This window comes from Streptopelia decaocto (assembly GCF_964273445.1).
Source record: "Streptopelia decaocto genome assembly, chromosome: 25".
Lineage (NCBI taxonomy): Eukaryota > Metazoa > Chordata > Aves > Columbiformes > Columbidae > Streptopelia > Streptopelia decaocto.
In genome coordinates, this window is record NC_138680.1 from 489,641 (window position 1) to 508,313 (window position 18,673).

Genomic DNA, 18,673 nt, shown 5'->3' on the forward strand with positions numbered 1-18,673 from the left:
CCCCACCGCCGCCTCAGACCGAGCGCCCCATGGGGGTTTCTCCCAAAGCTCACGCTGCCTAATCCAAAAAGAGCTTCCAACCCAGACACAAACCAGCCGCTAAACAAAAGGCAATTGAGGAGAAAGATGAATTTCCAAGATTAACCATGCAGCTCCTTTGAATGACGGCGCTGCCCGGCCACGGCTGAGGCTGCTGCCAGCAGAGCTCACACCACAATAACTGACCTTTAGGGATTTCACTGCTCAGAAAGAGGAAACAAGATTGTTTCCAAGTTCCAAACCCACTCCTGTTATTAACTCTTCTGCCAAGCGTTAAAAAAATACTCTTTCAAAGAAAAGAATAAATAAATAAAAGCCAGCAGGATCTGCTTTGAAATTGGCTTTCTCTGCCACGAGCAGATGAGACCTGATCTCAGGCTCGGCCAGAGATCTGCACCAGCCGCCTTCCACAAATTGTCTTTTAAGATGGATCGGATGAGGTTTTCCAGGATGAAGATACCAGGGGAAAGTCTGTTCAGTCATAAATAATACTTACAGCAAGAGAATAAAGTCTCCTTTGATGAGTCCCAGTCATTTCAGCCTGGGGTCCCACCACGGGACACAACGCCAGCAGCTGATACCAGCGGAGCGTGTTCCCGGGACTCAGGATTTCCTACAAATTCACGGATTCCTGGTGATTAATTCAACACCAGGAACTGCAATGACAGGGATCTTGGTAGGAAAGCCACAAAGGAACAGAAATTAAACTTAACGCCTGGCTCAGACTTGGAAATGGCAGCTGAGATTCTGCTGCGGCCGATGCCCACGGAGCAGCCGTGCCCGAACGGTTCCCAGCACGGGGTCAGGCTGGGCCACGGTGCTGCGCAACTTACCGCCGAAAAAATGGAGCTTTTACCACTTTACCTAGATTTTGTCACAGTTATGATGATGTCCCCCTGTGCTGGGCACTGGGGAAGCCAAACCTTGAATCCTGGGGGCAGTTCTGGGCCCCTCAGCTCAGGGCTCAAAATGGCGGCACCAAAATCACCTCAGGGCTCAAAATGGCGGCACCAAAATCACCTCAGGGCTCAAAATGGTCACGCCAGGGGCACCAAAATCACCTCAAAACACATAATGGTGGCCAGAGGGGTGGCGGGATCACCTCATGAAAGCCCTTGAGGTGCTGGAGCGAGTTGAGAGAAGGGAACGGAGCTGGTGAGGGGCTGGAGCACAAGTGTGATGGAGCGGCTGAGGGACCTGGGGGTTCAGCTGGAGAACAGGAGCTGAGGGGAGACCTTCTGATCTCTGAACTGCCTGAAAGGAGCTTGGAGCCAGGGGGGTCGGGCTCTGCTCCCCAGGAACAAGCGCCAGGAGCAGAGGAAACGGCCTCAAGTTGCACCAGGGGAGGTTGAGGTTGGATGTGGGAACAATTTCTTCCCCAAAGGGCTGTGGGGCATTGGAACAGGCTGCCCAGGGCAGTGCTGGAGTCACTAGCCCTGGAGGGCTGGACAGACGGACATGAGGTTCTCAGGACATGGGGCAGTGCCGGGGGTGGGTTATGGGTGGACTCGATGATCTCAAGTGGCTTTTCCAGCCAAAACGATCCTGTGATTCCCATCAAAGCCTCCCAGGCTCGGGCTCACTCCATCCCAGAGCCGACCGGCTCCCGAGGCACAGCCAGGGCTCGATCCTCCGGACAAACACCTCAGAAATCCAGACCTCAGGATAAAGCAGCTTCCCCATCATCCAGCGACCTGGGACAACCTAATCCTTCCCTACCCCTCCCGCTACACGCCATCCCGTACGATGGTCCAGCAGGTCCAGGGCCGGTGTCCCTGTGCCGGCAGCTGAACGAGGAATGAAGATCATTGACATGCAGCGTACGCTCTGATCGGCTGTTGGAGCTGTGCGAGGTTAGTAATCATCACCGCCGCTCTACTCTAGGTTAGAAGCATGCCCATCGCGCTCGGAGGGTCACGGCCCTCGGAAAGCACCAGCAAGGTGAGAGAGCTCAGCGCCACGACGGCGCTCGAGCAAGAAGAACGGCAGCGGACTACAGAGATCAGGCCTAAAAGCACACGGAGAGGTGCTGAGTTTAAGCACTTTCAGATTAGGATGTCAAGTCCTGGGCAGCACACACGCTTCTGGGCAACACTCATGCATCTTTCGCTCAATGGCATCGGGGTTTCCACCACTCGACTCGGATGGGAACGCATCCCAAAGCTTCCTTGTTATGATCACCGGCAGGGACTCATAGCTCAGTCTTGGATAAAAGGGGGGAATTACGGGTTTTCCAGATGCTGCGGCAAACTGGGAGCGAAGGAGGGGAGGGCGCTGTTGCAGGGGCACGCCAAGAGGCATCCTCAGCCCTGCGGAGATGAAACCAGCCCGTTCCCCAATGTTCTCGGGGTCCCCAAGAGAAGCAAGGGGAGCCGAGGGAACAAACCTCCAGCTCTCCCCAGCGCAAAACCTCCCTGCTTTGCGTTTCCAGAAGACACAATCACTTCCACCCCTGGATGAGCGAGTTCAGTGACATAATTAATTGGCAGCAGTCGGAGGAGAAACATGAGCCGAGCGAGCGGGTTTTTGGCACGAGCCCCACTCGCCGCGACAGCCGGAGGGGGGCAGAACTGCTCCGCGGCGGCCGCTCGGCTATAAATTTATAGAGTGATCATTACTAAGGAAACTTAAGACCTGTCCCCCGTTACGGGTGAAGCGATCTACCTAGAAAGCCGTGAGAGAGAGAGGAGCTCAAGCGATGCAGCACTAACTGCTCTCAAAGCCCTCACCCAGTTTATCAGTGGATGTGATAATATCGGCTGGAAGGGAGGAGTCCAGATCTGCATCCAAGATGCCCAGTGGGTCGAGTTGTGCTACATGATGCCCTCGAATCTATGAAATGGGCCAGGAATGGAAAGGAGAACAGGTAGAGGGGGAAAGGGAGAGAAACAAAAGAGGGGAGGGGTAAAAAAGTTAAATTACATTAGAATTAATTTGCAGAGTAATTCTCACCAACGTTTGGAGAAACAGTTACGGGCGCATCATCAAAAGTTACACAACTAATGCCGAGAGGATCAAGCTTTGCAATGTGATGACCCCTGACCTGGAAGCAACAACACAGATTAGTCAGTAAAACAAGTTAGTTGAAGGGACATTCCGTAAAAAATTCAAAAAATAAAAGTAATGCACAGTTTACATTTGCTGCAGAGCCACCTCAATTTCTGCAACTAAAGGCTGGAGGAGCTGGGTTTAATTTCAAGGACCGCTGAGCTCTGCCCAAGACGGGCTTTGGCAGGGCAAAGGTGATCGATCCCCTTCCAAAACTGAGGTCTGAGGGGCTCCCACCGCTCTCCTGGTGTCCAACCCACGCGCCTCCTCTCTACAGATGCAATAACTCCACACGGATGGTTTCTTCCAAACAAAGAGGCAAATCCAGTTGCTCTGCGGCCAACGTGGCAGAGAAAACACATGTTGCCACCAGCGGCGGTAGCTCCTCAAATGCAGAGGAACGTGCGTGAGGAACATCTGCCTGTCTATGTGACGAGGGGTTGGCAGCTCACAGCATCTTTTGAAGCCCACAGCAGGATTTGGAACACTCATGTTGCTCTTCCGGGACACACAGATGCGAAAGTACCAAAGAGCTTTGGTACCAAGAGAGCCTTGATGGCTCTCGGTGGCAGCCATCCGGCCAGGAGTCACCACACTGGGCTTGAATCCTCATCGGGAGCCCCAGAGAACAACGAGAGGTTAACAGGAGTTTTGCTTTTTGCCGTCACAGGAGGAGGTGCCCACAGACGTCTCGTTGGGCAAATTCAACCCATCTCGACGCTCTCTGGTTGGCCAAGTCACAGCTTGTTTCTCGACAGCTCCTGGTCTGGAAGCTCCAGGCTCAGCTCGTGCAGGGTGCGGCGCCTGCTTTGCGCTGTGAAAACCAGACGCCCAGCCATCAAATCTGTTCCCAGTTAGAAAACTCGCTCATTTAAAAATCACTAAACCTCTTGTACAAACCAGACGTACTGATATGACCTTATTTTCCAGCAAGGCTTTCCTATTCAGAGTATCCCAAGGGGATTTTAGGAAAGGATTTCGGTGGTTTTACCAGCCAAAGAGCCTGAAATCAGCCACTGCTGTTGAGGCAAACACTCTTTGCAGGGCAGCATGACCGTGTCCCCAAGCACCGGTGGCCACAAGGAAAGCTCTTCGTCTGACCGGCTTTGTCTGGGATCTATTTTCTTGCCCATCTCGCAACAAACCGCGGAGACCGGCCCGTCATTTAGCAGAACGCAAGCTCAGTGTGCCGTTCCTCGCCAGGACCGGGACGGTCTCATCGGGACCAGGAGGCCACTTTGTCCAGCAAACAGCTTCGAGCTCTGGGCATCCGAAGGTTTGAGGTCAGCTCCGCAGTTTGTAGACACGTGGGAGCGAGGGGAAGGTCTCTTCCCCCGCACGGTTTGTTATTCTCCACGTGCAACGCAAGCCACGCAGAGCAGGGTTGCTGCTCACCTATGATTACAGGAACAACGCAGCTTGAGCCAATTAAGAAATTAATTGCTTGGTGTTTTAAGTAGCTTACCCATCACAGGCAGATTTTCCTTCTGACTTCCTACTCTTTTGGACACCCCATAGCAGCTACAGCGCTGCAGTGACACCAGCACGGGGAGGGAAGTGGAATTTTCACTGTAGACAGCTTAGAAAAATAGGTCCAGGGGCAACCACCCCCCTGCGCTGCTGTTTGGAGCCCGGGGAAGTGATGGGGATGCAGAAGAAGTTACAGATTTTGTGTTCGAATCGCTGACTTTGGACATTGGGAACAATTTCTTCCCCAAAGGGCTGTGGGCATTGGAACAGGCTGCCCAGGGCAGTGCTGGAGTCGCCATCCCTGGAGGGCTGGACAGACGGACATGAGGTTCTCAGGACATGGGGCAGTGCCAGGGGTGGGTTATGGTTGGACTCCATGATCCTGAAGGGGCTTTTCCAACCAAAATGATTCTATGACTTGGAGCTGCCGCCTCCAACTACATCAATCGCGTCTTGTCTGAACTTGGCGTCCGCTCACGTGTTCCACCGGCGAGAGCCCCACGGCCTTTAGAAACAACTCGCCAGGATCTGCCCAAGCTGGAGAGCGCTGCCCGGGTGCTCAGGTCCCACAAACACGTCCCAGCTTCTCCTCCTTCAAGAAACGCAGGGCAGTGCCCCAGCGCTGACGTCGGCGCCTTGGCTGATAAGGTCAGGCAGGGCTGGGCCACGTTCCTCAAGCCAGAGAGCGGGACCAAGGCCGGACAGACCTTTGGACTTGCCCAGCGCTGCAGTTCTTGCCTTAACCTGTGGCCTCGTACGTTGGATTTTCCCCGTACCTGAACACGAACGCGACCTGGCGCGGGGGCTTCTTTGCAGGAATAGGTGAGCAGACGACAGTCGCACCTCCACCGCAGCCCCAATTAAAGCTCTCACACTTGACAAACCAGGGTGCGACCACAGGTGACAGGATGACACCGATGTAGAAACACATTTAAATGCTCTCTCAAGTTAAAATATCAGCTGGCCATCCCCTGGCCACAGGATGTTTCCTTCTTTGTCAGCTTGACTTTGGCAGCATCGGTCCGAGCGGCAGCCCAGCAACACCACGGCCCTCATCCCGCTCCCAAATCGCAGGGAAATGTTTTATGACCTTTTCTTTTAGGACCTCAGAAGTTCTCTCAGCAAGGTGGGGGAAGCAGGACGCGTGTCCGATGTCACTGCTGAGCGTGGCAGGAGCCCGAGCACGAGAGCATCATTCCAGAAGCCAGGAAACCACCCCGTGTGGACAAGACCTCCCCCTCCCTGCCACCCAAATGGGTGACAATAGCTTTAATCTTCCTATTATCCAGCAAAGCGTCAGCTGAGCTCCTGCCCCAACAGATCAGCAGCTCCCGTTTAAAGCCAGGCACATCCACGCAAAAACACACGCGCCAACCGCACGCGTCGCCTTACCTGATACGCCCTGATGAGCGATTGCACTGCGAGATGGTCCTCGACCAGCTTATCCACGTTAGGCTGGGCTTGAACCAGGAACTGGGCTTGGGACAGGGTGGAAAGGCTGGTGCTCAGGGGCGGAGGGCTTTGGTAAGCGGTGCCTGGAGCAGCTCCGGCGTTGGCGTTGCGAAAGAAGATGTCCCACGACTAGAAAAAGGGGAAGAAGTGAGGGGACAGGGTCAGTACCCGCGACTCAAACACCTTCTCGCTTGAGGTTACGGGGGTCTCAGCTTTATTGTCACTATGAGGAGAGCAGAGCTGCGCCCCCCGTGCCCCAGCTCCATGCAAAAGGCACCTGCCTGCCCTGAATAAAGCTCTCCCGCTACCCCAGTTACACCATTATCCTCCTTCCCATCCGTTTGGGTTGTTTCTCTTGGCGTGAGCCCATCCTGAGCGCCCCCCTCCCTTTGGGCAAGGGCGGTGCTGAGCAGACAGCGCCATGCCAGCTCCCCCGTGTCCTTAGCGAGGCAGATGTCACCTCTGCTCTGCTAAAAAAACAGAGCAAACCCCCCAAAACAGCCCCTGACAGACTTGGTGGCGCTTTGTGGCATTTATCCAGCGCTGCCCGAAAGCGTCCCGGGCAAAACGCTAATTGGAGAGGCCATAACGAGTCGGCACGAGCAAAGTCCAAACCACGTCCTCCTGTCACGTTCCCAGTCCATCCCTTCCCATGTGCGCTGAGCGATCGCAGGGGACGACGGCAAACGCGACGTCTGCACATACCCAGACCCAACAACCGCAGGTTTGCCCCTTGGTTTTGGCCCAAGAGAGCCCAGCACCCTGAGCCCCATCTCTGTGTGTTGAAACCAGAAGAGCCGTGCACGGTGTTTTGGGGCAGAAAAGGCAGATTTTGCAGGGTGGAAGGGACTGAAAACGTGACCTCGGCTGGGGGAGCAGCAGCTCTCCCCCTTTGCTGGGCTCCTCCAGCTCCAGCACCCATCACATGCCCCAGGACAACTATTTCCAGCCTGGATTTACCCACCCGCCCCATCGCGCGGCTGCGCGAGGTGATTAAATTTAGAAACGGGTCACGCTGAAGGAACAGAAATAAAATCCAGGAACAATTTGGCACCGTAACTGATAAACAATAGCTCCTCCAAAGGATTAAAATTAAAAAAAAAGCAGCAAAGATAGAAAACACCCAACCTCATTGTCACGGTTGGGTGTTAATGACAGGGGGAAAAGCTGCTTTTTGTACCGCCCTCACTTGTGGCCGTGGTGAGGGCGGCCCAAGCCCTGTCCCCAGGGCCACAGTTGTCCCAAAAGCCACCGGCTCCTGTGAGGAGAAGGGATGAGAACCCTGAGATGGGGAGGAACCCGTCTGGCTGCTTTGCTCGGCGGTTTAAGGTTGTTTAATGTAGCGGAAAATAAAGACAGGCAAGAAAAAGGGAGGATGTGCCATCCCAGGGAGCTGGGGGGACGGGGCAGAGCCATTTGACATTCAACAATATTCACCTCTTGGACATGCAATTCACTTCTGTCCTGAAAGAAAAAGTCCATTTAAGCTCTGCAAACAAGGTGTGGCACCGGCTGGGTCGGCTCGGGCACTTTCCCTAAACGCTTTATTGCCCAATGTAATTACGGAGTATTTCAGGCTCGCTGATAAACGCTATAAAAGCATCAGCTTTTGAGCTGCTGAGGTGGTTTGGAATTCAAGAGTCACCTCTGGGGTTTCTGGTGCCTGGGGAGCTCATGAATCCCCTGGGAGACGCTGAACGGCCCCAACAGTTATTCTGCTTAATGGCGAGGAGGGGGATTTTACCTTCATCCAGGTGACATGGAGACCAGGAGCTGAGGGGAGACCTTCTGATCTCTGAACTGCCTGAAAGGAGCTTGGAGCCAGGGGGGTCGGGCTCTGCTCCCCAGGAACAAGCGCCAGGAGCAGAGGAAACGGCCTCAAGTTGCGCCAGGGGAGGTTGAGGTTGGATTTAGGAACAATTTCTTCCCCAAAGGGCTGTGGGCATTGGAACAGGCTGCCCAGGGCAGTGCTGGAGTCACCATCCCTGGAGGGCTGGACAGACGGACATGAGGTTCTCAGGACATGGGGCAGTGCCGGGGGTGGGGGAGACTTGATGATCTTGAGGGGCTTTTCCAACCTAAATGATTCTCTGATTCTCCCCTCAGCTCCTGTTCTCCAGCTGAACCCCCAGGTCCCTCAGCCGCTCCATCACACTTGTGCTCCAGCCCCTCACCAGCTCCGTTCCCTTCTCTCAACTCACTCCAGCACATCAAGGCCTTTCATGAGGTGATCCCGCCACCCCTGGGGCCGCCATTTTGTGTGCTGAGGTCATTTTGGGGCCGCCATTTTGAGCCCTGAGGTGATTTTGGTGCCGCCATTTTGAGCCCTGAGGTGATTTTGGTGCCGCCATTTTGAGCCCTGAGCTGAGGGGCCCAGAACTGCCCCAGGATTCGAGGTTTTTCCTCCCCAGGTCCCAGCACAGGGACGGTGAAGCCAAGGGTTACACAACATGCTCTGCAGGCATCGTGGTCAAAAAACCCCTTCAATATTAAAAAAAAAATCAAAGCACTGGCATATTAAGAAGTCCACATTAAAGACTGTTTGAGGTACATATGGACAGGCAGAGCTGCACCCCCTTACATCTCTTCAACCTAAACACAGAGGCTGCTTATTCTTTTCTTGTCTTCTTTCCCCAATCTTCCCTTCTCCAGACAAACACTGAGTGTATTTCGCAGTTTAATCACTGGTGTCTGCATAGGGGATGTTCACTGGGTTTGCTCATTGGGGACAGACGGTCGTGTCCCAGCTCTGCGCTGGTTGAGGGAAACACGGGAAACCCAGGAAAGAAGGGAAAAAGAAACAAAAACAGACCAAAAAAAGAAAAAACAGGGGAAAAAAAACACAAAACAGGAAAGGAAAAAAAAACACAGGAAAGAGAAGAAAAAAACAGGAAAGAAAAACAACAGGAAAGGAAAAAACAACAGGAAAGGAAAAAACAACAGGAAAGGAAAAAACAACAGGAAAGGAAAAAACAACAGGAAAGGAAAAAACAACAGGAAAGGAAAAAACACAGGAAAGGAAAAAAAACAGGAAAGGAAAAAAAAACAGGAAAGGAAAAACAAACAGGAAAGAAAAAAACAAACGGGAAAGAAAAAAAACAAACGGGAAAGAAAAAAACAACAGGAAAGGAAAAAACAACAGGAAAGATAAAAAAAACAGGAAAGATAAAAAAAAACAGGAAAGATAAAAAAACAGGAAAGATAAAAAAAAACAGGAAAGATAAAAAAAACAGGAAAGATAAAAAAACAGGAAAGATAAAAAAACAAACAGGAAAAAAGAAAAACTCACAGAAAAAAGAAAAACAGAGAAAAAACACACGGAAAAAAAAATGGGGGAAAAAAGGAAAAAAAAAAAACAAAAAAGGGGGAAAAAAACAAAAAAAAAGAAATGGGAAAAAAACCAAACAAACAAAAACAAAAAAAAAAAGAAAAAAAACAGGGAAAAAAAAAACAAAAAAAAAAGACAGGAGGGGAAAAAATGGGGGGAAAAACAAAAACAAAAAAAGGGAAAAAAGGAAAAAAAACAAAAAAGAAAAAAAAAAGAAAAAAACAAAAAAGAAAAAAACAAAAAAGAAAAAAACAAAAAAGAAAAAAACAAAAAAGAAAAAAACAAAAAAGAAAAAAACAAAAAAGAAAAAAAACAAAAAAGGGGGGAAGCAAAAAAAAGGGGGGAAGCAAAAAAAAGGGGGGGGAAGCAAAAAAAGGGGGGGGGGAGCAAAAAAAGGGGGGGGAAGCAAAAAAAGGGGGGGGAAGCAAAAAAAGGGGGGGAAGCAAAAAAGGGGGGGGAAGCAAAAAAGGGGGGGGAAGCAAAAAAGGGGGGGGGGCAAAAATGGGGGGGGGGGAGCAAAAAAAGGGGGGGGGAGCAAAAAAAGGGGGGGGGGAGCAAAAAAAGGGGGGGGGAGGGAAGCAAAAAAAGGGGGGGGGGGGAAGCAAAAAAAGGGGGGGGAAAGCCAAGGGCACCAAGGGCAGAGGCGCAGGCTGGGTCTGGGCCCTCCACCCTCAGGCCTGACCTCGTCTAACGGGCCGGTGCCAAAGCTCCTCGGGAGCAGGTGACACGCTGGGCTGCTTCGGTGCCACCCTTGAGGTGCCCGGAACGTGAGCGCACGAGCCCCAGAGCCGGATGTCACCCCAGGTGGTGTCACCTCCACGGCAGCCAGGCCAGGAGCTCCAGCCGCTCCTTCCAACCTCAATTCTCCGCCCATTTCTTCAGCTGCCGAGCTCCTCTGCCCCCTCCCCGAGCCGATGGAGCCACGGGGGTACGTTAAAGGGGACATAAGACCAGAAAAGATGCAGAGGACCCCAAAATCCACCTCCCAACCAGCTGCCCCGCCTCATGGTTCCTCTCACATCTGCTCAAGACTGAGCAGGGTCTGCAGATCAAACCATGAAGACTCTTTGTCAAAGACCCAACTGGTGAACCCCCACTCGTTTTGAACTTAAGACTCCAGAGTGGCGATTCATGGTTGAACCACACCCGGGGAGACTTCACGCCGCTATTTGCCAAAAGGCGCAACCCAAACCGCCATAGTTTGCTTTTGCTAAGTCGCTATTGCTTGGCTCAGCCACCCGTTTGCCTCGAAAGCAGCGGAAAGTCAACACTTTGTGTGAAAATCCAGCTTGGATCCTACCCCAAGACCTTTCCGGCACCCTTTTGGCTCGGTGCCACCACAAACACGCTCAGCGCCGGGGCGAGATCCCTCGCCCGCCCTCCGCTGCTCCTTCGACCATCGCATCCTGCTTTGCAAACCGCTCGTGCGTAATGAAAATCCCCGCTCTGTAGGAAACCGCCTTAAACCCCCCTGGGTAATACTGGAATTTAGTCAGTAGAGGAATGTTTTCCTTGAGAAACACCGACATTTTCTGCCACCAGAGCCAGTCCCCCCGGCCCGGGCTGCAGGTCAGCAAGCTGGCTTGACACGCTCCAACTCAAAGTCAAGCTTAACTACAGCCCATCCACCCCAAACATCCAACACCAGAAGCACAAAGATGTGGAAAATACCCCCCCTGCCTTCCCCCATCCGCTCCGAATAATCCCAACGAGCCATCGGAGCTGGAAGAAACAAAGCATCAGGAGCTTATCAAAGGTGGATTCCCAGGAGATCCTTGTATCCGTTGCGATCCAGGACGCTGCCGCATTCCCTCCGGAACAGAAAAACTCCTCTTGGCTCTCGCTCAAGGAATCGCTGACGTTTCCTTCGGGCAAAACGAGGCAGAAGGACGATCCGCGAATCCTCCTCGGGACGTCGCACTTACCTGCGCCCGCCGCTGGGATACAGAGAGAAGCGAAGGCAATAAAATCTCCTGGCGAGGTTGCTCCTTACCTTATGTACACTTTTGGGATTTTCCAGCCACGCGTAATACATTTCCTCCACGTAGTTTGAACTAGTCCCGCTCAAAAAAGGCTCGGCAGCCACCGGTGCGCTGTAGCACCTGATTTGTTGAAACGTCCTGGGCGCCGCCAGCCTGTGTTGGGAAATTGTCTTTACAGTCTGTGAGGCCGTCAACGGCCTCAGCTTTGCCGCACAAGTCCTTAAGTTAAGCATGTTTGTCCCGGCGCCTCACGCGGTTTTCCTGTTGGGAGAGAAGGGAAAAGCGGGTTAGAAATAATACCAGGAGAGCGCAGAGCGGGGATCACCCCGAGCACAAGAACCAGGCTCAGGATCAGTTTTAAATTCAGATTGAGGTGTCCACCCCATCCCACTGAGCGGCATCACCTGCCCTGACATGGGGCTGAAAAACAGCGAGGTGCCCAACACCAGCCTCAAACAACACACATCAAAGCCACACGCACCTTCTTACATCTTTATATTAATTGTGTATCTTTATGTTGTTTATACATATGCACCTTCATACAAAATACGGCACGTTCAACAGTGAAATTAAACGTATAACACATCAGGTCGCCCCAGCGCTTTCCTCTTCAGTTCCTAGCCAGCGTCGTCTCCTTTTCTGATAATAAATTCACAAAGGATGCTTTGGTGTCGTCTGACTTTTTGATTCTTCCTCCGAGAAACCTCTTTGTTTGTTTTAAACAGGAAAATCCTCTCGACAAAACTCAGATTCCAAAGTGTCGGACACTTTGGCCCTTGGAGCTCCCATTTGCAGCGATGCACAAGTTGAAAGACAAACACCATGCCCAGAACGGTATCGGAAAAAACTGGTTATCAGCTGGATTTTCATGCTGAATGTCACATTTTCCTTCACATCGAGCTGATCCAGACTAGTGGGACACACTCCCCCCAGTCGCAGGAGAACTCTCATCACACCAACCCCATTCGGAAGCTTTTTCTGTTGCTCTCTCTCCCACATGGAAGGTATCGGCTTCGGTTTTTGCTGCTTTACTCACCCCGCGACCACTCTGTTCAGCTGAGGTTTGCGTGTTACATGCGCCACAACAAAGCCGTGAAGAAAACAGCGACGGGGAAGATCCCTCGCAAAACAGAGGTAGGGTAGTGCAAAGCATCCGAGATGTGGCTCCAGGACAAACCGCTTCATTGCTCCTCCTTAAAAACTCAGACCCACGAAGGCGACGGAGTCAAACAACCCAAAGAGGGGTTTACACCTGCCCGGAGAACCCAGAAAATAACGCCGAGCTGGTGCGAAACCTCTCAAAGGCCCCCCAGCAAACTCCACCTTGCAGCTCTGCATGTCCTGGGGTTAACGATGCTCCTCGTTACGTGCATCCGAACGCGAGGGGAAGCGTTGGGGTCAGATCATCTCTAGGAAGCGCCGGTGCTCGGATCCAGCTCTTCTCGGAGCTGCCCTTTCCAACCGGCTCCTCCCGCCAGAGGCAGCACCCGAGGCTGGACCTGACCCAGCTGGCCGGGCTCCACATCCCCGACCAGTTTAACGAGCAGCAGCCCAATGTCAAAGCGTTCACCAGATTAAAATGAATTTTTGCAGCGGAGAAAAAAGAATTTACACCTTCACTACCGGCGTTTCATCAGCCAGGCTTCCAGATTTGCCTTGCTGAACCTAGTTGTGGCCACTCAGCTATTCTTGCTGCTTCAAAATGCAACATTTTGGTCCAAAGAACGCAAGGAAAAGCCGGGATCGCTCTAATTCAGCCAAGACTTTTCATGGATTTCTCCAGGAGAAGAAAGGAAAAGCGCTCGTGCTCCCCACCCTGCTCCGCTCGCTTCTGCCCGCGGTCAAACCCCGAGCGTAACGGGCAAGAGATGGCAGGAGGCAGGTGCAGGATGGCGAGCGCGGCATTTTCCCAGCTTACCCTCCTCAGATTTAAAGCGGCAAAACACACGCAGATATTTTAGATTGTCACACGCAGGCACGCGTGCAGCCGGGAAAGAGCTTTAGGACGAAAGCGTCGGCGGCATCTCGGGCTTCGGTATCCGATTTCAGCTCTGCCGCTCAGAGTCCCGGTGACCTCTCTGGAAAAATAGGTGGGTTTATACCAGTGTTTGGCCCGAAAGGAGCAGAACCGGCCGGTTCTTTGAGGGCCTTTCGCAGGAGTCGGCTTGGCGAAGGCGTGGGCCGGGGCGCTGAGGAGCAGGGGTGATTCTGAGATAAAATCAAAATGAAAGCGCAACGACCGGGACCAAGGGCGTAGGAAACCAAGGGCTGAGATAAGCAGGGTCGCCCGGGGAGCACAAAGCTCGTGGAGGAGTTACAGCCGAGGAGAATTCGGGAGAGGAAGTTCTCGCGGCGACAGTTGGATCGCAGCCCAAATTGCGCCAAACAGCAGGAATATTCGTACCAGGTTAATGGCTGGGAGAGGCGAGAGCGGACTGTTACGCAGATTAAGGTACTAAATTTGACCCCCAGGAGCCAGAATCCGTGACACCTGCCCCAGAGGGCAGTTACTGTGGAATTGTGCTTTATTTTGGGCTAAAATAGGAAGAAATTCAGTGCTAATGGAAGCAGTGGGGTGAGGCTGCCGCCGCGCTGCTGGCCCAGCCGCTCCAGCACCAGGACCCGGCGCAGCGGGAGGTCGGCGCTGATCCTCTCCGGGGCTGCACCGTCGGACCCCTCGAACCCCGCGGCCGCCTGAGCCCTCCGGGATCCCCCCGGGCGGGTGGGAGCGGGGGATCCACCCGGCGGGCGGCAGGACCCAGGGGAGCCCCGCGGGGCCCCACGTGCGGGCGGGCGCGGAAAACGGGGCAACGAACCCCGGCCCGCCGCGCGCGACCCCACACACACAAGAACGCGCGACGGCCCCGCCCCCGCTCCAACGCCCGCCAATCAGCACCCGCGGCCACCGCCCGGGCTTCGCGCCCCTCGCCGCCTATAGGAGCGGCGTGAAGCGCCCAGCCGCCTTCCTATTGGCTGGGCCGGGCTGCCCTTCTAGAGGTAGTCCCGCCCTCCCCCCGCCCTGAGGCGCCCGGGCGGCGGCGCCAAGGACACCGGGGAGCGGCCGCGCCCCGCCTAGCCCAGCGCAGCCCCCGCTCCCTTCCGCCCCTGGCTCTCGCCCCGGCCTGCCCCGGTCCAGCCCGGCCCCGTCCCGCCGCCCGCCCCGGCCCCACCGCGGCTCCTACCTGTACGTCCGTCCGCCCCGCTCGTGGCCCGGCTCTGACAGCGGTCCCCAACCGCAGGCTGCCGCCCAGCCCCGCCCCGCCCCGAACGCTGCGTCACCGCGTCGCCACGCCCCCGCCTGCCGCCACGCCCCCTCCCAGCCCTTCCCAAAGCGCCTGCGCGGCCTCGCGCGGGGCGGAATCAAGCCCGGGGGCGTGGCTTGGGCGGCGGGGACCAGAGTGGGGTGGTCGCCATGGTTACCGGGTGCGGCGTCCGCCTCGGGCCTGGGGACCCCCCGAGTGGCCTGGGGACCTTCTGCTATCGCCTGGGGACCCTGCAGTGCCCTTGGGACCCCCACCATGGCCTGGTGACCACCGCCATAGCCTGGGCACACACACCAGAGCCTGGGGACGCCTGGTATGGCCTGGGGACCTCGTGTTGTCACCTGAGGTTCATCACCATGGCCTGGGGACACCAGGATGCCCTGAGGAGCCCCACCATGGCCTGGGGCTGCCAGTATGCCATGAGGAGCCCCACCATGGCCTGGGGCCGCCAGTATGCCATGAGGAGCCCCACCATGGCCTGGGGACCCATGCAGTGGGCTGGGGACCCCACCATGACTTGGGGACTGCTGCCATGGCCTGGGGACCTTCATATGATCTGGGGACCCCGCCATGGCCTGGGGACCTTCATATGGCCTAGGGACCCCACCATGGCTCGGGGACCCCCTGGTATGGCAGACCCCATGGCCTGGGGGACCTCAGGCCTTCAGGGACATCCTGGCACAGGTGACAGCTGTACAGGGGACAGGCAGAGCTGGCCAGGGACGCGGGCAGGGCTGGGTGAGCAGGTGGGGCCCAGTTTTGGGGTTGGTGGCAATTTCCTGCTGGGTGAGTCACGGCCGCGCCAGCCGAGAGTCGGCACGGGTCCGGACGGCGCTTTCGGGAAGTGAAACGGGCGCCAGGAAAACACCCCGACAGCCCAAGGCCACGCAAGCCTGGCCACGCACGCACCCGGCATGGCCAACGTGGCGCAACCACCAGCACCCCGGCTGGACACGGGGCGTCCTGCGGAGCGGGGACAAGGACTGTCCCCAAATCTGCATCCCCAGGGCAGTGCGGGTGGGCACAAGGGACCAAGAGGACAGTGGGGTCCTGCACCTCGGATATTGGGGACAGGAAGGGTGATGGAGGGACAGCGGTGCCACCAGCCTGGGCAGCGCAGGAGGAAGCTTTGGGAAATGGCGGGGTGGCCACGCTTGCGCCACCGGCCCCTTCCGGGGCAGTTGCGGTCCCCGGCCCTGGCGAGGTGACGAGGGCGGGCGTCATCGCGGCCCCCATGCGATGGGGCTGGGTCAGCACGGCCACCGAGGGTCAGCATGCGAGCTCTGGCCCCACTCATTGACCCCAAACATCCCTCTGCTCTGCCCCATACGCTGACTCCAAACATCCCTCTGCTCTCCTCAAACATCCCCCTGCTCTGCCCCACATGTTGACCCCAAACATCCCCCTGCTCTGCCCCACACATTGACCTCAGATGTTCCCCTGCTCTGTCCCATATGTTGACCCCAAATATCCCGCCCGCCCCACACACCAACCCCAAATATCCCCCTGCTCTGCCCCACACATTGACCCGAAACATCCCCCTGCTCTGCCCCAAATGTTGGCCCCAAATATCCACCCCACATATTGACCCCAAACATCCCCCTGCTCTGCCCACACATTGACCTCAAACATCCCCCTGCTCTGTCCCATACGTTGACCCCAAATATCCCTCCTGCCCCACACACCAACCCCAAACATCCCGCTGCTCTACCCCACACATTGACCTCAGACGTCCCCCTGCTCTGTCCCATATGTTGACCCCAAATATCCTGGCCACCCCACACACCAACCCCAAATATCCCCCTGCTCTGCCCCACACATTGACCTCAGACATCCCCCTGTTCTGTCCCATATGTTGACCCCAAATATCCCGCCCGCCCCACACACCAACCCCAAATATCCCCCTGCTCTGCCCCACATGTTTACCCCAAACATCCCCCTGCTCTGCCCCAAACGTCCCCCTGCTCTGCCCCACATATTGACCCCAAACATCCCCCTGCTCTGCCCCAAACGTCCCCCTGCTCTGCACCATGCCCAGCCCCACAGCGCTGCGCGGGGACATCCAGGCCCCCGTCTCTCGCTATCTCGCTAGAGGAACTGGGCGAACCCGGGCGTTGCGAAAGGTGGAAATCCCGCTGTGACGGCGCTTCCTTCCAGCAGCTCTTGAAAACCCGCTGTGCCGCTGCCGGATCAGAGAGCGCCCAAGCCCCGCTGCAGGCAGGAGCAGGCAGGAGCAGGCAGGAGCAGGCAGCCCAGCGCCGCAACACTCCACAGGCACCAGCAGGTTTCTGCGCCGGTTTTCGCAGTCAGCAGTGGAAATGGCGTTTGTCCCCGATTTGGACACTCTGGAGAGCAGCAGGTAAGCGTGGCTGTGCCGGAGGGGATGCTGGGGACACGATGCCACCCATAGTGGCCCTGGCGTCACCATCTCTCCTTTCCTTCCAGCCTCAATGAAGAGACATTTTATGGCCCGAACTGCGTCTGCCCGCAGAAGGTAACGCTGGGGCGGTGGGAATGGCCCTGGGACCCCGTGATGGCGAAGCCGCGGTCTCACCGCATGTCCCCTTTCCTCCCCAGAAACCCCGCCTGGACTTGGAAGTGACATCACCCGGGGTGGGCATCCAGGTGGTGGCGACCAAGGGACACCCCACCAGGACCTTTCGCCGCGCCGCCGTCCTCATAGCGGCCATCAGCAAGCTCCTGAAGCGACCGGCGCACAAGGACTTTGCTGACAGTGACCTTGGGGACTTCCTGGATGATATTTTTGGTAGGAGGGGATGGTGTCAGGGATCACCCCAGCCAGGAGATGCTCTTGGAGGATGCACTTGGACCCCTGTGTCTCGGTGTCCCCCTGACCGTCTCTGTCCCCGCAGAGCCCGTTTCCTTCAGCCGGATCGAGAGCAGCTACGCCGGCGCGCCCGTCTACCGCTACACCCGCTCCCAGTCCTTCGACATCCTTGACATCGCCCAGAAGTGCTTCGTGCTGGAGTCACCCACCCAGCTGGTGGCTCTGCACCTGCAGGGACCCTCCGCTGGGCAGAAAGGTGAGGGGACACAGTCCTGAGCTGACGTCCTTGTCCCGAGATCACCTGGGAGCCACCCCACGGCCCCGGGACCACCCGTTAACCTGTCCCTTCTCTCTGCAGTGAAGCTCAACATCGCTCTGTACCGTCCCCGGGCATCGCAGGACGGCCTGGGCAGCGGGCGGGTGCCGGTGGCCTTGGGCATCAAGGGCTACCAGCTCTACATGTCGTGTGTGCTGAGCGGCGCTGAGCCCGTGCTGCAGCTGGAGGTGAGCGGGGGGTCCCACCGGCTCCGTCCCATGGCACTAGGGGGGTGCCATCCCGCCCTGAACCCCGTTTCCACCCCCTCCCTTGCAGGAAGCCGACATCAGGAGGGACATCGAGAGCGTGGAGCTGACCCGCTTCATCTTCTACCGCCTGGACAGCCCGACCGAGGGCACGACCCGCTTCGAGTCGGCCGCCTTCCCCGGCTGGTTCATCTGCACGTCCCTGCAGCCCCGCCAGCCCGTCGGCATCACCGACAAGCCCGACCAGGTCAATATTGCCACCTACGCGCTGAGCGGGCGCTGAGGAGCCCCCGCGCCCGACCCAACACAACCGGCAGTCACCGGTTTTCAGGCTGTATGTACCGAGTACAAACCCCCTCGAGCTGGGACCCCCTTTCTCCCCGTCTATTTCAGGTGAAATAGCAGCTCTGGGCCCCGTGGGCCCGAGTCGCCCCGATTTATCCTTATTTATTGTGTCTGGCCAGTGCCTTTATACTTATTTATTGTGCCCACCGCTTGTCTTTAACCTATATGCATTTCATTGGAAATACTGTGGGTTTTGTGATCGGGAATGCGGGTATTTGTTGGAGATGGAAATTTTGGAGGTGGAGATGGAGATGGAATTTGGATGGAGATGGAAATAAAAGGTTTCTCAGGATGCCGTTGCTCAGGTCGTTACTCCATAGGGGTTACTGGTGTGCGGGGGTTTATGGAGGGGAAAATCCCGCTGGTTCCGAGAATCATTTTTCTTGGAAAAGCCCTTCAAGCTCATCGAGTCCAACCGCTAACCCACGTCCCTGAG

General features: G+C 55.9%; 2 protein-coding genes across 5 annotated transcripts in view; one reads left to right on the plus strand and one right to left on the minus strand.

Moving 5' to 3' along the window:
* The window catches only part of OGDH (oxoglutarate dehydrogenase), a 33,061-nt gene extending 18,432 nt beyond the window's left edge, over positions 1–14,629 (minus strand). For 2 of the 3 annotated variants that reach the window (XM_082072491.1, XM_082072489.1), the window contains exons 1-4: positions 14,502–14,629; positions 11,331–11,580; positions 5,950–6,138; positions 2,992–3,082 (exon numbers count right to left, since the gene is read on the minus strand). In XM_082072491.1, the coding sequence (XP_081928617.1) occupies positions 2,992–3,082; positions 5,950–6,138; positions 11,331–11,552 (502 nt within the window). In that variant the 5' untranslated portion in view covers positions 11,553–11,580; positions 14,502–14,629. Of the gene's footprint in view, positions 1–2,768; positions 2,872–2,991; positions 3,083–5,949; positions 6,139–11,330; positions 11,581–14,501 lie in introns of all 3 variants that reach the window. The other variant, XM_082072490.1, reaches the window with a different exon arrangement.
* A 2,154-nt stretch (positions 14,630–16,783) lies between these two features.
* LOC309449999 (interleukin-1 receptor antagonist protein-like) lies at positions 16,784–18,521 on the plus strand. 2 transcript variants are annotated; one of them, XM_082072588.1, is made up of 7 exons: positions 16,784–16,941; positions 17,028–17,076; positions 17,160–17,349; positions 17,456–17,626; positions 17,729–17,874; positions 17,963–18,139; positions 18,286–18,521. In XM_082072588.1, exons 1-7 carry the CDS (start codon positions 16,901–16,903, stop codon positions 18,292–18,294), a joined length of 783 nt encoding a protein of 260 aa, XP_081928714.1. In that variant the 5' UTR covers positions 16,784–16,900; the 3' UTR covers positions 18,295–18,521. The 2 variants fall into 2 exon arrangements, with proteins under 2 accessions (XP_081928714.1, XP_081928713.1); XM_082072587.1 differs by having other exon boundaries at positions 17,963–18,521.
* Positions 18,522–18,673: the final 152 nt, after the last annotated feature.

Coding starts and splice junctions, on each gene's coding strand:
- LOC309449999 (XM_082072587.1), top strand. CDS start 16,901: ATGGCGTTTGTCCCCGATTTGGACACTCTGGAGAGCAGCAG. Junction 17,350..17,455: donor CTTCCTGGATGATATTTTTG/GTAGGAGGGGAT, acceptor CTGTCCCCGCAG/AGCCCGTTTCCTTCAGCCGG. Junction 17,627..17,728: donor ACCCTCCGCTGGGCAGAAAG/GTGAGGGGACAC, acceptor TTCTCTCTGCAG/TGAAGCTCAACATCGCTCTG.